The following is an 18,971-nucleotide window of genomic DNA, read 5'->3' on the forward strand; positions in this document are numbered from 1 at the left end:
TATAAAAACATGAAAGGTCCTCTTTAAATCAATTTTTGGCTATGTGCGTCAGTATAGGGCTTTTTTTGGTTTTTGTCCTTGCAGATTATTGTTCTGTAGCATGTTAGTTGCACTCCTGTGTAGTTAGATTTTTTTCAGTGCTCACTTTTCCTGTTGGTCCTACATTGGTACCGGATTTTTAGTTTTATAGAGTCGAATATTTCACATTTAAATGGGTTGTCTGCTTTATTTATATTAATGACCTATCCTCAGGATTGGTCATCAACATCAAATCGGTGGAAGTCCGACTACCGGCACTCCCACCGATCAGCTGTTTAAAGAGAAGTAGAACTACAGGTAACAGCACTCTGCTAGTCAATTGCACAAAGATATAAGCAAACACTGAAAAAATAACTGCTTGGTGGCCATACTTACTGCAAATGCAGCTAGAAGCTCTTTGCGAATATAATTGATCAAAAATATTTCGGGCCCATCTACCAGACAACAAGGTGGCTTCTAATCAGATGGGTCCTACTCTAACATGCCTCTCCTGGGCTTACAGCCTACAATCCCAAGAAGGGATTATGAAAGAATGGGTTGCTATCAGTCAGGAATTGGCTCAGAAGTTGATTGAGAGCATGCCCAGTCGAATTGCAGAGGTCCTGAAAAAGAAGGGCCAACACTGCAAATACTGACTCTTTGCATAAATGTCATGTAATTGTCGATAAAAGCCTTTGAAACGTATGAAGTGCGTGTAATTGTATTTCACCACATCACAGAAACAACTGAAACAAAGATCTAAAAGCAGTTTAGCAGCAAACTTTGTGAAAACTAATATTTGTGTCACTCAAAACTTTTGGCCACGACTGTATATCTTCCCCGTGTATTATTAATATTATATATTTATTGGGGATGGGAATAGTACGGGCCATCATGGTGGATTCAAGGAAACGGAATTACCGGTAAGTCTAATTGCGGTTTTTCCATTTCATCCACAATGAGAGGTAACAAATGGGGTGGGCATATCGCCTGTAAAACCCTCCGGCCAAAAAGAGTCTTATTCGAGTCCGGAAGACTAAGACGATAGTGTCGCACAAAAGGTATTTACACTTGACCAGGTTGCAGCCCTACAGATCTGGTCAAGTGAGACACCTCCTTTCTCAGCCCAAGAGGAGGCAGTGGCCCTAGTGGAATGGGCTTTAAATGACTCCCGGGCTGGGTTTGCCCTGAATCACATAGCAACACTCCATGGTGGATCTAATCCACCTAGCTATGGAGGATTTAGAGAGCTTCTTTCCCCTATTTCTCCCTGAGAACTGTATTAGGAGATTATTATCCTTCCTAAATTCTTGGGTAGACTCAAGGTGAATGACTATTTTCTGACATCTAATAGGCACATTTTATCGTCTGACCCTCTTATCCTGGGACCCGGTAATGGAGGGTAGAAATATCTCCTGGTCACGGTGGAAGGAGGAGACCACTTTAGGGAGGAACCCGGGATTGAGCATTAAACAAATGTGATCTTCGTTGATCTGGAGATACGGTTCCTTGCCGGAAAGGGCCTGAAGTTCTCTGATATGTCTGGCTGAGGTTATTGCTATCAGGAAAGCGTTTTTTAGGGAAAGGTGCTTTAAAGAAATATCAGACAGCGGCACGAAGGGAGGTTTTGTTAAACTCTCTAGGATGATGTTTAAGTCGCAAGTTGGAGCCCTAGATTTTAGAGTAGGTCTTAATCCGATTGCTGCTCTGATGAATCTCCTAAACCCATCAGTGATTGGCTAGGCTGCAGTCGTAGAAGGTGCTAAAGAGCCGATATTTGTACTTTCAGGGTACTAGGTCTCAATCCTAATTCCAAGCCAGTCTGAAGGAAATCTAAAATTTTATTGATAGGAGGAGAGGTGGTGTCCGGGTGATTCACCCCTAACTAAGAGCAGTATCTTTTCCAGATTTTAAAGGTAGATGGAAGATGTAACCTTCTTCCTACTGGCCTTAAGGGTGAAGATTACTCTATCTGAAAGGCCTCTACTTCTTAAAGGTCTCGCTCTCAGGATCCAAACAGCTAGTCTGAATATTCTTGGGTTGGGATGTAGAAGAGGGCCCTGGACTAGCATGTCTCTCTGAAAGGGGATCTCCCAAGGATCCTCCAACTACAGTTGTTTCAGAGTGGAAAACCAGCTCCTCTTTGGCCATAGAGGAGCTATCAGGATTAGAGTGGTTGGTTCTCCTAGGAACTTCTGGATGACTCGAGAGATTAGAGGTATTGGAGGGAATGCATACGCTAGTCTCCATCTCCAGCGGATTGACAGGGCGTCTATCGCCCAAGGTCTGTCCCCTGGATTTAGGGAGCAAAAGAGATCTACCTGAGTGTTCCATCTGGAAGCGAATAAATCTATTTCGGGATGACTCCATCTTTCGGATATCTTCTGAAAGATTCTTCTGTTCAGGGACCATTCTCCCGGATCTATTCTATTCTTTCTCTGCCCAGGTAGTCTGCCACTGGATTTTCGCATCCTTTCAAGTGGACAGCAGAGAGCGATAAGGTGTTTCTTTCTGCCCAAGAGAAGATTCTTTTTGCCACTCCCCTAGCAGGCTGGACATTGTCCCTCCTTGGTGCCTCAAATATGTCACCGTTGTGTTGTCGGACAGGATCTTTAGATGTTGACCCTTTAACAGACCTTCCCCTCTTGTTATAGCCTCGAGAACTGCGTACAGTTCTGAAGTTGGATGACCTTTTTATGTCCTCTGGCCAGGTATCCTGAAAAAAATGGTCTCCTATTTTGGCTCCCCAGCCCTCGAGACTTGCGTCCGTTATTACTTGAACCTCTGGATGGTTCTGTCAATCAAGACCCCTGAGTAATCTTTTCTTTTGTTTCCACCAGTTGACATCTGTTTTCACAGACTGTGGTATCCGTATCCTTCTGTCTAGGTCTCCCTGTCTTCCATTTCATTCCCTCAGGAGCCAGCTCTGGGTTATAGTCGTGTGGCTCTGGCACCAAGGAACTGAAGGTAGGCAGGCGGTTAGGCCTCGCTACAGCGCATGAGCCCGCCAGCCTTACATACTCGCGCCCGGCATCTTCTCTACCTGCGCATACAGAGCGGGCGCATGTGCTGTAGCGAGACTGAAGCCGGCTGAGTGTACGAGCCGGAGTCGGGATTGCGCTACAGCAGCCCTTTACTGCGCATGCGGGCTGAGAGCGCGGTCCCGGCACTGAGATGCGGCGTGTCAATCAAGGCAACGGGAGGCGGGGAGAGCAGGATTGTAGACAACTAGGCCGCTGCCCCCTTGACTTCAAGCCTGACTTAAAGCACGGGGCAGCAGCTGAATAAAACATTGATTTCTCAATGAGGCTAAATGCTGGAAAACGATGAAAAAGTGCAATAGGACACTACTATGTAGCACTATAAGGTACTTTGAACAGCTTAATAAGCGATTTTTTTGGTGACAGGTTCCCTTTAATTTAGTCCAGAATAAACAATTTAATTTCTGTAAGAATATCTGGTGGTTCTTCCTTCCAGATCTCGACCGTGCAAGACTTGCACAGCCTTTTCTTATAATTCTCAGGTAGCCTTTTTGAGCACGCATTGCACTTTAGTAATCTCACCTTTGCTTTAGACACTTTAGAGCCCTGGAAGTGAGGGAACAACCAGATATCCCGCAGTTAGCAATTAAAATATAAGTGCTGTCTTAGTGATACAACCCCCCCGGAGGGGACTCTCAGTACTGGCGGCAGAGGGATCAGGACCTTCCTGGCGGGGAGTAGGTGTCAGACATCGTGGTGCTGCAGGCAAATGCTGGCTGGAACCGCGATCTTTTGAACAGCCCCGGCGTCTGACGTCATCAAGCTGCGCCCCGGGCTGTCGGCGTGTGCCTGCTTCGCACCAACCATTGTATAGGTGCGTGCGTCTGCGCGGCCCGCCTCCTAATGTTCGCGCTCCATGCGCTGTACCTACTCCCCTGGCCGGTCAGGTGTTTGCAAGGAGGACGCCGAACACCATGCGCGAACCTCCATGTGAAGCCGGCACCCCAGACTGCTTCCCGATGTGAGGAAGGAGGTCTAGAGGTAAGGGAGGACCGCAGGCCCCAGCATAAGCTAGGACGAGGGTCCTTGTTGCTCCATGCTGTCCAGCCTTAGCCCCTGCCGCGGGAGGACAGCAGGAGATTCCTGTAAAAAAAAACGATATTGAGTACGATGTCACAACCCTCCTGACAGGAGGGCTCTCTCCACATGTTGGCCCCTGTAGGGGCAGGAAAGCACTGAGGAGGTGGAGGGGTGGGGGGAATTTAAACTCTTCATGTGTTCCTGCCCCTACAGAGGTCAAGGGTCAATCTCATTGTGGGCAGTCATGGTGGATGAAATGGAAAATAAGGCCTTGTTCACTCCCGAATTGGATGCTTCTGTTGCAGATTCCATCATGATCTAAAATGTATCACTGCATTTCTCAGTTCAAAACAGTTCTCATGATTCATGTAACAATGGTCATGTATTACTTCTGTTCTAAAGGAAGGGCTCCAAGAATAGTTTCTTGGTTTAGGTCCAAGGTACTCTAGACAGTAGACCACCAAGAATTAAGCCCTTCTACAGGTTCTGTGGGGGCCCGTCTCATTCACCATTTTCTACACCCATTGAAGGCGTAGAAAATGGTCTAAATGTAAGACAGCTTGGAAACCGTATTACATTTAGAACTGGCGCTGGATGTGCAAAAAAAAAAAAAAAAAAAAAAAAAAAAAAAAAGGTATGGAGAGGCCTGCGCCTCTTCATGACTGCAGCGGATCCTCCGCCAGCTATGGGACTTTATTAAGACCAGTGTCTAACACCGGTCTTAATGTGCCCTTGTATGTCTAAATAGAATAACCAGATAGCTGTCAGATTCTTCAGCACTGTGCTTCTCCCAATGCGCAGTCTATCCCTGTTGAACGGTGTGCTTCAGTACTTAGTCCACACTTGCTTTGCACTGTACTAGTGTGTAAAATGCACCCTTTTATTTCTACAGTTTTGCTTGTCCCATTTGACAGATTGGTAAATTGGAGTTTGACAGCCACCAGTATCGTACACATCACCTAGGATTATTAGTACTCTTGAATCAGTGTAATATTTAGGCTTGAGAAATCGGCATACATAACAATGATAGACCACAATGATAAAATATTATAATTCCACTAATAAGCCTGGTCGAGAAAAAATTATTGCATATTACACTTTATTAGAAGAGTTTCCAAATATTACATAGTTATATCTCAGTGATAAACGTATGATTGAATTACAGCCCATTTTGTTGAGTCACATTTGGCTGTGCCGGTCTCTCTCCCCATTTCTTAGCGACTGGTTTAGGTGCCGAGTGACATAGCACATAGTCAGATAATACAGTAGGGAGGTATGACATCGGGAGGTAGAAAAGCTTGCTGTCCAAGCCAGGAGAATATCTTGTCCATGGGTACACAGCAGTCAAAGCATGCTCCATACTGTTGGTAACCTTGTAAATCTTGGGACTGGCTGTTCCTACTAAACCCCTCAGAGCATTCTCATCTGTAGATAAATTAAAATGTCACACTGTAATATATGTTCTTTATTACTTCATGCAAATGGCTAATACATTTCTGGATAGGGCCTAAAGGGTATTGTAAATCTGTATAAGCAATAGTACCATATATCTAAATTGTAATGTGTTTGTGCTTCATGGCCTTGTTTTTTTAAATAAAAACTATTCCAAGTTTGCTAAAACTTTCCAAATGACAGTGATAGATCTTCCACAAATCGTACCACCACAACGTTTATGGGATGTTGACCGTATATGCCATAAATGCCTGGCAGGGCCCTCACCGATTGGGTGCATAAGGATTTTCTAGTCATTATTTACCAATTCACATCAACATTATTTCCGATATAAGTTAATGCAGAGGTGGCCACACTTGTGCAAGGCCCTGTCTGCCGTAGTAGTTAGGCGTTTCAGGGATTACTTGGCTCTTTACATTGCACCCATGGATTCCAAGGGCCATGTATATGCATAGTCTATTAACTTCATGGAGAATGTGCCAGGAATTTATGGCATGTCTAGTGGATATACATTAAATATTTCATACTTATTATTTTGAGTGATGTCACAAGTGATGGCCTAAAAAAAAAACACATTGTAAATTATGGTTCAATTCTAAAACTTGGTGGGTGGTTGCTTGGGAATTTTACACCTAATGATAAATGCATTAAAATGGGTTTTCTAGTGTCTTCATATCGATGGCCTAGCCCCAGGATGGACCATCAACATCTGATCGGAAGAGGTTCAACACCCCGTACCCCTACTGATCATTTGTTCTGCAGTAGCTCTGGTACCGGAAGTCAGTGCCAAAACTACACAGCTTCATCCATTTCTATAGTGGATGGAGCTGGTTACTGCAGTGCTGCTCCCATTCACTTCAGAGGATGGAGCTACTGCAGAACCGCTGATTGAGCAGAGTGTGGTGTCGAATCCCTGCTGACCAGATGTTGATGGCCTAAGGATACATCATCAATATAAGAGAATCGGAAAACCACTGTCTAGGATGATTGGTGGAACTTATGGAAGAACTGATGGCTATTAACTGAATAAGGCAAAGTTCAAAAAAACAAACAAAACAAAAAAAAAACACACACACACACACACACACACACACACACACACCACACACACACACACACACACGGAAGGTACTCCGTATGCCTTCAGTTTCCGTTTTTCTGTTCAAAAATAGAACATGTCCTATTATTTTCCGCATAACGGACAAGGATAGTACTGTTCTATCGGGGTCAGCTGTTCCGTAAATAAACGGAATGCACATGGACAGTCTTTTTTGCAGACCGCAAAATACTGAAAAAGCCATACGGTCATGTGCAAGAGGCCTTAGGCTACATTCACACGTCCGTGGTGTGTTGCGGACCCTCAACACACCAGCCCGTCACCCCCATTCTTGTCCGCAAGCTGCGGACAAGAATAGGACATGCTCTATCTTTTTGCGGAGCTGCGGACCCAAAATCGGGGCCGCGCTCCGCGGCTGCAGACAGCACACTGTGTGCTGTCATCATCCATTCCGTCCCCATAGAGAATGAATGGGTCCGCACCCATTCCGCAAAATTGCGGAAAGGATGCGGACCCATTTTGCGGACGTGTGAATGGAGCCTTATTGTGAGCCAAAACCAGGTGCAGGTCAAAAAAACACAGAACAGATGCAAATCTTTCAATTATACATTATCCCTCTGTAGCCTCCACTTCTGGTTTTGGCTCACAACAACTGATAGAAATAACTGACCAAATAACTTAAGTGTGAACTCAGCTTAAAGCTTCCTTCAAACAGTCAGTGTTCGGTCAGTCATTTCCATTAGTGATTTTTAGGCAAAACCAGGTGGGGCTCTAAACACAGAACAGGAGCAGATCTTTCCCTTATGTCTGCGGAGGCTCCCATCCTGGTTTTGGCTCACAATCACTGACCAAAACACTTGTGTGAATAAGGCCTAAGACCGTTTAACCCCTTAAGGACCTCCGGTCCCTAAACATGGCGCCCGCTCGCACATGCAGCGGCGCCATAGCCGCCGGGTTGTTGCGATTTTAAATTTCAGAGACCCGCGGCCCCCCGGCTGAGATCAGGGACCCTGTTACATTGCCGATATAGCCCTAAGCCTCAAGCAGGCTTCGGTGCCTATTTCAGGAATATTCCAAATCAGGCCACTAGGTGGCAGCATTTTATTATTATATTGAAAATGAAGTGTTCAGTGATGGCTATATAGCCATCAATGAACACAATGGGCAATCTAATGATTGCCAAACCTAAGAAAAGTTCAAAATCACCCCCCTTTCCTTAAAATAAAAAAAACACACACACACAATCACCGTCTGCGAAAATGCCCATACAATATAACATTAATAGCATACGGCAAGTGGCGTAACAGGAAAAAAATATATATAAAAACAGACAATTTGCCATTTTGTCACTTCAACTACCCAATAATTTTTTTTATAAAAAGTGATCAAAAAGTCGCACACACTTCAAATTGGTATCACTGAGAAGAACAGATTGTCCCGCAAATAAATGAGCCCTCACACAGATTATATATTTATATCTCTATCTGACTAACCTGGAGAATGAAGATAACAGATCAATTTTACCACATAGTGTACAGTGTAAAAAAATAAAAACCTTTATCAGAATTGTGTTTTTTTTCCCCCAATTCAGATTCTTTTTTTCCCACTTCCCACTACATGGTATGCAACCGTAAATGGTGCCATTAGAAATTACAACTTCTCCCGCCAAAAAATAAGCCCTCATAAGGCTATGTGAATGGAAAAAAATAAAATAAATAAAAATAAGTTAAGACTATGGGAAGGTGGGGAGTGAAAAATAAAAAAACGAAAAAAAAAAAAAAGGAAAAAAAAAAAAAAAAAAAAAGGAAAATCCCAGGGTCCTCAAGGGGTTCACCACCATGTGCCATGTTTAAGTACCCTTGTATGTTTACCATCGTTATACTAACTGGAGAAAGTCCCATATTATAATATGCTGGCTAAATAAAAGTTACGTTTTCAGTAACCCTGGTGTATGTTATTTAAAGGGGTTGTGCAGCAATATATATTGATGACCTATCCTCAGGCTAGATCATCAATATCGGATCGGCTGGGGTGACAGGTGACGGACCCCCACTGATCATCTGTTTGAAGATGAGGCGACACTCTATACGAACGCCATTTCCTCTTCATGACACTGCCTGTTGTCTCGGAAATCACGGTAATTACAAATACTCAGTCCATTTGGAGAGAGTACATGTAATGACAATGCACAGTAATAAAATGGAAGCAGTGCAGGCATGGAGCACCATCTCCTCTTTATACATCTGATCAGCAGGAGGCTGGGTATCAGACCCCTGCCCACTGATCATATATTGATGATCTATCCTGAGGATAGGTCATCTGTATAAACTGCCTGCATAACCCCTTTAAAAGAGGCACCCATAAAACGTCAACAGTTGTTGGCCAAATGTGTTCTGCCAACAGCAATCTCTTTCAATTCTCCCATACACATACATGCTTGGTCCGGCCCAGCATTATGTATTTTCAATGGGGAGAGGAGAAACATGCTTCCAGTCACCTCTGGTGGTGACTTCTCTCCAGGAATAAAAAAAGAAAAAAAAAAACACGGATAGGGCATTGACATTCAACGCACTCAATCTTTCTCTCCACTTCATCATCTGTCAATAGAGAGTCTTCCATACAAAATCAGATTGTCAGCCAAACAATAGTCTGGATATGAGCAGTGTACAATGCAATTGAAAAATGAATGAAGCCAGCAAAGGAGGCAATATGGACAATCACAATACATTAGTAAGTGCCTTGTATTAACTCTCTCTACATGATAAATGCCATTTGCCGAACCTTTAATGTTTTCTGATAGCAGTATCTGCACAAGTCTACTTACATTGTTCGTAGTATTGCTCGCCATAGCTGTCTTGAATTCCTTGGGGTAGATTTTCCCACAAACGCTTTAAGTTATTTACATGATGATCTATTGAAAGTGTCATCATTGTTCCGAAAGCGCCTGGTTCTATGATGGAGACTTTTACTCCAAACTCACACAATTCCCTCCTGGAAACCAAATAGAGCATGGTTATGGGGTTTACCAGCATTTATTACATTTTAACAAGTATAATTTATTTTAATAAAAACAATTCTTATAGCAAAAGCAATCCAAACTGCAAAGCTCCCTGTAAAACAGTAATAGGCAAAATAACCGTGGAGCCCCAGTTATAGGTCTTCAACACAGTGAAAGACAGATATCCCTCAAAAGGAAGAAAAACCAAGCAAAGGGGTGTCCCCATTACAGAGATCACCAGATCCACCATATTAGGTGGCCCCCATGTCAAGATCCAGCTCTTTTACAAGCCTTAAGGATGTGACAGGGGAAAACCTAAGGCAGTTTTGTTGGAGTAGTCTCCAAGGCATTGCTCCCAGTTAGCCAGAATCCTACTCAACGCCGATGAGGGGCAACAGCCCGAAACAGCTGTCTGTGGATGATAGCTGGCTTAGGTCTTCCCCGGTCACATCCTTAAGGCTTGTAAAAAAAGAGCTGGATCTTGACATAGGGGCCACTTAATAGGGTGGATCTGGTGATCTCTGTAATGGGGACACCCCTTTGCTTGGTTTTCCTTCCTTTGAGGGATATCAGGCTTTCACTGTGTTGAAGACCTATAACTGGGGCTGAAACTGTGGATAAGGCTACATTTATGCGACCGGATTTGTTTTGCGGTCTGCAAAACAGATACCAGCCGTGTGCATTCTGGGGCCACAGAACGGAACTGTGGACACGGACAGCACACTGTATGCAGTCCACATCTTTTGCGGCCCCATTGAAATGAATGGGTCCTCACCTGTTCCGCAAAATTGTGGAACGGATGCGGACCCAGAACTACAGTTATGTGAATGCACCCCAAGAATGAGCTTTCATGTTACAACTTGGGATCGGTATAAGAAGTCAATGCACTTGAACTGTTGCTCAACTTTATGAAGATTACACACACACAAAATTGCTTTATTCACCAGGAAGAAGAGAACCCGTCTCCAAAAAACACAACAGACTCTAAAAGCACCATGTTATAGAGCAGGAGGAGAAGCGGATCTATATTTTTGAGAGAAAAGATTTTTACATTTATATCTCCAGCCATGTGAACAGTTATACAGGAGGGAGGGGTTATTTTTTCTTATTGTTCTCCTCTAAAACCTCTTGTTATGGGCCGTTGCATCTTATAGGGCGAAAAATATGGTATACATTATAAAATTACAGGTTATTCTGAATTTTTTCCCACAAAAATGTATATCAATCTGCTTGGCTTCTCCTGCTCTACAACATGGTGCTGTCAGAATGCATTGCATTTTTTTGGCGACAGGTCCTCTTTAAATGTAATATTAACTATTGATATTAGCATTCATCTGCACCAGTCTTATCGCCGTCTTACACAAACTCACCTTAAACAGTCGGAGAAAGCCTCCACACCATGCTTTGACATGCAATATCCACCACCGATAAATGACAATCTTCCTAAACAACTAGATATGTTAACAATACGTCCTTGAGCTTTTCTTATAAGCGGCAGTAGATGTAGCGTCACGTCCACTGTACCAATTAAATTTACATTCACGACCCTTACGAAATCCTCCTTTTTTTGCCATTCATTGGGAGCAGGGCAAAAAGCCCCTGCATTATTAACCAAACCCCAGAGACCTGCAAAAAAATAAGAAATAAAAATACTGACAAAACCAAACCCTCTATGCATAAATATTAACGTTGTCATAACTTACTGGCTAAGTTCTACTTTGCGCCTTAATTCATAACCTGTTAATTATGCAATCTACCATATTTTCCAGACTGTGGACTGTAAGATACACCCAAAAAATACAAATTTTACATGCACACAGACTTGCTACAGGCACATCTTTAGTAATAGACATAGGGTGCATCTTTGCTCATTTTTCTGCACTTCCCCTTTGGCCACAACCACCTGTCATAATTGAAGGTCCTGGCAGTACACAGCTTTCATCTTCGTGCAACGGGCACCCCCCCCTTGTGCCCCCTATATAACGCATCCCAAGTGTAGGAATGCCAAGTGGTATAGTGTGGCCTAAAATGTGTATGTGTCACGGTGCTCCTACCTGGACACGGCTGGACCACAGGCTTTGGCTATGGGGAAATAATTGAGGGATAAAAGAATAACGAGTCCAGACCTTGAGATGAAGTTCAATGGCAGCTTTACTTGCATAAAACGCTCTCCAAAACAGTTTACATTTTTGTCTTGGGCCCAGCAGGCTTTAGCATTAAAACTGGCAGTCAAACTTGACGCTGCTATATCTGTTTCTCTTTGTCTCTGCTGTACTGACAGGCTGTCACAGATGCAGTGTGGGGGGACACTCCACACCAAGCACAGGAGGGAAGGGGATAGGAATAAGCCCTGGAAACTAGGGTAAAGGAGGTCACTTATTAGAATAACCCTAATCCAAGTCCTGACCAACTATCAGTATGAACTGACCTTGATGGTAGAAAAGTTCATACACCGTAACCTAGAGCCCTAACACACCCTGTAGGGCCCTGGTATAGTGACAGGACTTGAGACCACCTATTCCTCCACCAGAAGGATGAACAGGAGTCTCCCTCAGGCTTGGATACAACAGACAGGGGAATACAAACAAAATACAAATAGCAAAGACGACACTTAACTTCACGTGGAGCAAAGGCAGTGCTAGGAGCTCAACTGAGATCCAACCACCAGCTAGCCCAGAATCCAGAAACTGAAGCTATAAACTGCACCCCCAGTAGGGGTAAGCAGTAATAAATAGGGAAAGTTAAATGACCAAACAATACCTGCCAGAGGCAGACACAAGATCCATAAGGAACCATTCAGATTAACCCACGTGTTGCCAGTCTCTGGTCTCCTGGCCCCTGTCACAGGAGTGTCCGTGACACAGGCTAGCTATATAACTCTGCTTTTTCTGTCTGCTGCACCTTCTCTCTTTAGTCTGACTCAAGTTATGCCAGGGAACTATGCTCCTGGCTTCTGAGGCTTTAAGCTTTGGCCTCAATGGCCAGCAGAGTTAAGGGCGCTCTGGCTGGCTTGGGCACGTCCAGAGACATGCCCTTACACCCTTCCCCAAGCAGGGGGTAAGCTAGACAAACTAGAAACTGGTCCCCACCCTTCCTGTAGAAAGGAAGTGGTACTCACCCACCTCTCTCCAGAGGGTTTAGAATGTAATGGTAAGTTCTATTCTATCTAAATATAGCTCTGCCATGTTTTCTGCCACATGCTGGTGAACCAGACACATTACATGAACAGTTACATAACATTAGAAATGCACAGTGTGGAGGACCTGGAATAAATGCATAAGATGACATTAGGTTAGACCAATAAAGACCGTAGCAAGGTGCAGAAGTGGTAAAACCAGTCTGAGGTGTTACATTAGTAGCTGCAAGTTGGAGTGACCTTCGGCCGCAGGTTTTCCCCCCCCCCATCCTGCCCTCCCCCCTTTCACAGCCCTCTTTGTTGCTCTGCTGGACCACACTGATGCAGGCACTTTTTAGCAAGATTCTGCTTGTAAGAATTTTTTTTAAATAAATTCTATGACTAGAATATTACTCATCAAAACTATGAAACCAATAGATGGCGCTGTTTATGAGTAGTGTAGATCACAGATTTCCCATGCAAATGGTTTTTCAGCTTAAAAACAAGGCAGCTTCTGTTCATTTGCATGTCTTTCCCATATGTCCATGTTTATGCAAATTAGTTTACATGACAAAAAAAAAAAAATGTATAGAAAAAGGTTATTTAATATTAGGTTAGGACAATAAGAAAAAAAAAAAAAACACGTCGTCTCCCTAAGGATATTGATCTAGGTGTGCAGGTCCACCAAAGCCATCCAACAGATCTGAAGTAACTTTGAGGCTTACTGGCTCTCAGTCAGATGAGAGCTGGTTTGGAATGTCTCAGTGCACAAAGCCTGTCATCTGTCTCATGGATATATTGATGGCTTGCATATACCTGGCTTTTGGCATATAGCCTTTGAGTGGTTGTCTATTGTATGTTGTAGATAATAGGAGTCTAAGACACATCCAGCCATCCTCTTAATGCTGTTTCCAAACCATTTTGATAGGGTGTCCATCAATTAAAAAAAAAAATGTGAACCAGACTCCCTCTCTTCCTCAGAGCAGGGGGTGCCTGGTTTGATGCTCGGGTCTCCCATTGACTTTCATTGTATTAAATTGTACTCGAGCACCCACAGTATTCAGTTGAGCACTGATGTGCCGAGCATGCTCTCTCAACACTATTAATTTCCTTTTAATTTAGATATTTTATTTAACAGTGTCAGACAAGTGACCGGCCCAAAATGTTTGTCACAGGCAGAAGGGGGGGGGGGGGGGGTGGCAGCATAGAAACATAGAAACATAGAATGTGTCGGCAGATAAGAACCATTTGGCCCATCTAGTCTGCCCAATATACTGAATACTATGGATAGCCCCTGGCTTTATCTTATATAAAGGATGGCCTTATGCCTATCCCATGCATGCTTAAACCCCTTCACTGTATTTGCAGCTACCACTTCTGCAGGAAGGCTATTCCATGCATCCACTACTCTCTCAGTAAAGTAATACTTCCTTATATTACTTTTAAACCTTTGCCCCTCTAATTTAAAACTGTGTCCTCTTGTGGTAGTTTTTCTTCTTTTAAATATGCTCTCTTCCTTTACCGAGTTGATTCCCTTTATGTATTTAAAAGTTTCTATCATATCCCCTCTGTCTCTTCTTTCTTCCAAGCTATACATATTAAGGTCCTTTAACCTTTCCTGGTAAGTTTTATCCTGCAATCCATGTACTAGTTTAGTAGCTCTTTTCTGAACTCTCTCTAGAGTATCTATATCCTTCTGGAGATATGGCCTCCAGTACTGCGCACAATACTCCAAGTGAGGTCTCACCAGTGTTCTGTACAGCGGCATAAGCACTTCACTCTTTCTACTGCTTATACCTCTCCCTATACATCCAAGCATTCTGCTGGCATTTCGTGCTGCTCTATTACATTGTCTTCCCACCTTTAAGTCTTCTGAAATAATTACTCCTAAATCCCTTTCCTCAGATACTGAGGTCAGGACTGTGTCAAATATTCTATATTCTGCCCTTGGGTTTTTACGCCCCAGGTGCATTATCTTGCACTTATCCACATTAAATTTCAGTTTCCAGAGTTCTGACCATTCTTCTAGTTTTCCTAAATCCTTTTCCATTTGGCGTTTCCCTCCAGGAACATCAACCCTGTTACATATCTTTGTGTCATCAGCAAAAAGACAAACCTTACCAGCGAGGCCTTTTGCAATATCACTTAAGATATTAAACAAAATCGGTCCCAGTACAGATCCCTGTGGAACCCCACTGGTAACATTACCTTGTTTTGAATGTTCTCCATTGACTACAACCCTCTGTTGTCTGTCACTCAGCCACTGCCTAATCCACTCAACAATATGGGAGTCCATGCTCAATGACTGCAGTTTATTGATAAGTCTTCTATGTGGGACAGTGTCAAAAGCCTTACTAAAATCTAGATATGCGATGTCTACTGCACCTCCACCGTCTATTATTTTATTCACCCAGTCAAAAAAATCTATAAGATTTGTTTGACATGATCTCCCTGAAGTAAACCCATGTTGTTTTTCATCTTGCAATCCATGGGATTTTAGATGTTCCACAATCCTATCCTTTAATAGGGTTTCCATTAATTTGCCTACTATTGATGTCAGACTCACTGGTCTATAGTTGCTCGATTCCTCCCTACTACCTTTCTTGTGAATGGGCACGACATTTGCCAATTTCCAATCTTCCGGGACGACTCCTGTTACTAATGATTGGTTAAATAAATCTGTTAACGGTTTTGCCAGCTCACCACTAAGCTCTTTTAATAATTTTGGGTGTATCTCATCAGGCCCCTGTGACTTATCTGTCTTCACCTTAGACAGCAAACTTAGAACATCTTCCTCTGTAAAGATACATGCATCAAACGATTTAATAGTCATTCTTTCTAGTGGAGGTCCTTCTCCTTTTTCTTTTGTAAAAACTGAACAGAAGTATTCATTAAGGCAGTCGGCTAGCCCTTTATTCTCTTCTACATACCTTCCGTCCTTTGTTTTTAATTTAGTTATTCCTTGTTTTAATTTCCTTTTTTCATTTATATATCTGAAGAATGTCTTATCCCCTTTTTTCATAGACTGAGCTAGTTTTTCTTCTGCCTGCGCTTTAGAAGTTCTTATAACTTGCTTGGCCTCTCTCTGCCTAATCTTGTAGATTTCCTTATCTTCATTGCTCTGGGTTTTTTTATAATTACAAAATGCTAGCTTTTTATTTTTAATGATTTGGGCCACTTCTGCTGAGTACCACATTGGTCTCCTCCTTTTTTTGCTTTTACTGACGAGTCTAATGCAATTTTCTGTTGCCTTCAATAATGCACCTTTTAAGTAGTCCCATTTCTCCTGGACTCCATGTAATCCGTTCCAGTCTGATAAGGACTCATTTATGACTAATTTCATTTTTGAAAAGTCTGTTTTTCTAAAATCTAAAACTTTTGTTTTTGTGTGGTGGGACTCTTTCACAGTTCTTATATTAAACCACACTGACTGGTGATCACTAGATCCCAAGGTTTCGCCTACAATGACATCATATACCGAATCCCCGTTTGTGAATACCAAATCCAAAATGGCCTCCCTCCGGGTTGGCTCCTCAACCACTTGTTGTAGAGATAACCCCAGTAGGGAATTTAGAATATCTGTACTCCTGGTAGAACTTGCTATTTTGGTTTTCCAGTTTATATCTGGAAGATTGAAATCTCCCATAATGATAACTTCTCCTTTCATTGTCATTTTAGCTATTTCTTCAACTAGTAGATCATCTAGTTCTTTAACTTGACCAGGTGGTCTATATATCACACCTACACGAGTTACTGCATGGTTAGCAAACTGCAACGTAACCCAAACTGACTCTATGTTGGCCTCACCAACTTGTATTAGGTTAGATTTAATGCTATCTTTCACATACAGGGCCACTCCTCCTCTTTTCTTGCCTTCTCTGTCTCTTCTGTATAAAGAGTACCCTGGTATGGTTATGTCCCAGTCATTTCTTTCATTAAACCATGTCTCCGTAACAGCCACTAAATCTACATTCTCAGATGCCATTATTGACCCAAGTTCATTGATTTTTTTACCTAAACTGCGAGCATTTGTAGACAGGACTCTGAGCTTATCATTTCTTAACCTCTGTGCTTCTGACCTGTTCTGGCATTGTTTCGGGGGGCAATTGGACTCTTTTATTTTCACTCTTTTGCCCCCCCTTCCTAGTTTAAATACTCTTTCGCAAATTCTTGGAGCTGTTCACTAAGTACATTTGTTCCTTTGAGAGAAAGATGCAAACCATCTTTTTTGTACAGTTCCTTTCTATTCCAAGTAGAGCTATCATGAGAAACAAAGCCAAATCCTTGCTCTTGACACCATTTACCAAGCCATATGTTGAACTCCTTTATGCGCCTCTGCCTATCATTCTGAACATTATGCACAGGCAGAACTTCAGAAAATGAAATGGTAGATGCAAAATCCTGTACGTCATTACCAAGTGTGATAAAAGATTTTTTCACCTCTGACACTTCATTGCAAGCCAGGTCATTTGTCCCTAGATGGACAAGAACATCCACGTCCCCTTCCTGCTTTGCTTGCTTAACAATATTAATAATACGTCTTCTATCTCTTCTAGCAGTAGCCCCAGGGAGACATCTCACAAAAGCATTTTCTTTAAGCTCCACACTTCTTATGATTGAATCACCCAGCAACAGCTGCATCCTTTGAGACTTCACTTTATCTTTTTTGTTGCATACATTAGACATAGGAGTCGATGGTTTCTCACCCTCTGTGCTTGAGTCCATATCCATGTTGTCCTTACATTCTGAGAGTGCTGCAAATGAATTATGGAGAACCACCGACTGTGGGACATGTCTTCTATCCACCACTCTAAGACTTCCAGAACCTACATTAACCCATCTGCCATTTCTGGGGGTCCTCTGTGGCAGTGGCATTGCAGCAGTCCTAGCTGGAGTTTGTTTAACAGATAATTTAAATATTTCAGCCTTCAAAAATGCAATTTCCTGCTGCAGTAAGGAGAACTGTCTACAGATCTGACAGCATCCGAATCTCCAAAGAGTGGAACATGAAATAAATGCACAACAATTCCTGCACTGAACCAAGTCTGCCATTTTAAAGAGGAGAAAAAAAATAAAAATAAAAAATAAATTTGTAACTTTAAATCAAACAAATCTTACCTTTTTTTTTTTGTATTGTTTCCACCTTCCAGCCTACCTCCTGACTATCTCCTGCAATATCTCTTTACTAGTACTTAATGTAGTACTTGAAGCTAGTACTTTCAGCTAATGAATTAGGCCAGCTAATGAGTCTGTCTCTATATATACACACACTCCTTCCCAAACTCCTCCCCCAGCAACAAATGTAACACCTTAGTGAGCTAGGCTCATTAGCAAACGCACAATAGCAAACAGCTGACCGAATTCCTTACCTCTTAAGCAATGATCAGCAAAAACAACACAGATGAGCCAGTTGGAGACTCTAAGCCAATCTCTTGCAGTATCTCTTGAATCTCTTCAGTCTGCTGCAATATCTCTTTACTAGTACTTAATGTAGTACTTGAAGCTAGTACTTTCAGCTAATGAAATCAGGAATTCAGCTAATGAAGCAGGAGTTGAAGCGAGAGGCCTGAACTCCCGATGTCATCTAGCGGTTGTCTTGACCAGCAACCCTGCAGTGCTTGAGTGGTTGACGCGGTCTTCTACTTTGTCGCAAGTGACATCAGAAACCCCCAGCCAAGAGTTGGTGGGTTATTCAGACAACGCTTAGTTGGCATGGCCCTGTGCCCTCACCCTGCTTTTTTCCTTTTCTGTTCCCACTGCTAGAGAATTATTATATGCCGTAGGCTCCGCTCCACTTTTCAGCGAGGACAAGCTACTAGAGGACAGTCAGCAGCTACTGCCCAGCCAAGATCTGGAGGAGACAACCGCTGCTTCCTCCAGTAGGCGGGCAAGTAGCGATTAGTAGTGAGTTGTGTGGGAGCTGATGTTGCAGGCGGTCAGGTTCCTGGCCCTGAGAAAATTAAGGGGGACATCATCCACTATGTTGTGCATTTTCATAAGTGTACAATGTATCTGATGATACTATATTCAATATGGATGATCATTGCCTTTAACAGCATGTGATCAGCATGAACCTGAAAAAAAACCAAGATGGATTCATGGCAAGTTCAATGTGTTAAAAGTAAATATATAGGGAGCATTATACTTCATATTATTGTTGAGACATGGATTTATCTACACTGGTTTCTCTAAACTTGTCTGTCTGAGGAACAATGGGTGTTTTATGGCTAAACCATGATCTGATAAGAGACGTCCATAAAACACATCTGA

At 42.7% G+C, this 18,971-nt stretch overlaps 1 protein-coding gene across 2 annotated transcripts in view; it reads right to left on the reverse strand.

The window, feature by feature from the left end:
• Positions 1 to 5,170: 5,170 nt before the first annotated feature.
• The window catches only part of LOC120996035 (retinol dehydrogenase 7-like), a 124,771-nt gene continuing 110,970 nt past the window's right edge, over positions 5,171 to 18,971 (reverse strand). For both annotated transcript variants that reach the window (XM_040425697.1, XM_040425696.1), the window contains exons 3-5: positions 10,957 to 11,212; positions 9,413 to 9,579; positions 5,171 to 5,504 (exon numbers count right to left, since the gene is read on the reverse strand). In XM_040425697.1, the coding sequence (XP_040281631.1) occupies positions 5,239 to 5,504; positions 9,413 to 9,579; positions 10,957 to 11,212 (689 nt within the window). In that variant the 3' untranslated portion in view covers positions 5,171 to 5,238. The remainder of the gene's footprint in view (positions 5,505 to 9,412; positions 9,580 to 10,956; positions 11,213 to 18,971) is intronic.

This window comes from Bufo bufo, chromosome 3, assembly GCF_905171765.1.
Source record: "Bufo bufo chromosome 3, aBufBuf1.1, whole genome shotgun sequence".
NCBI lineage: Eukaryota > Metazoa > Chordata > Amphibia > Anura > Bufonidae > Bufo > Bufo bufo.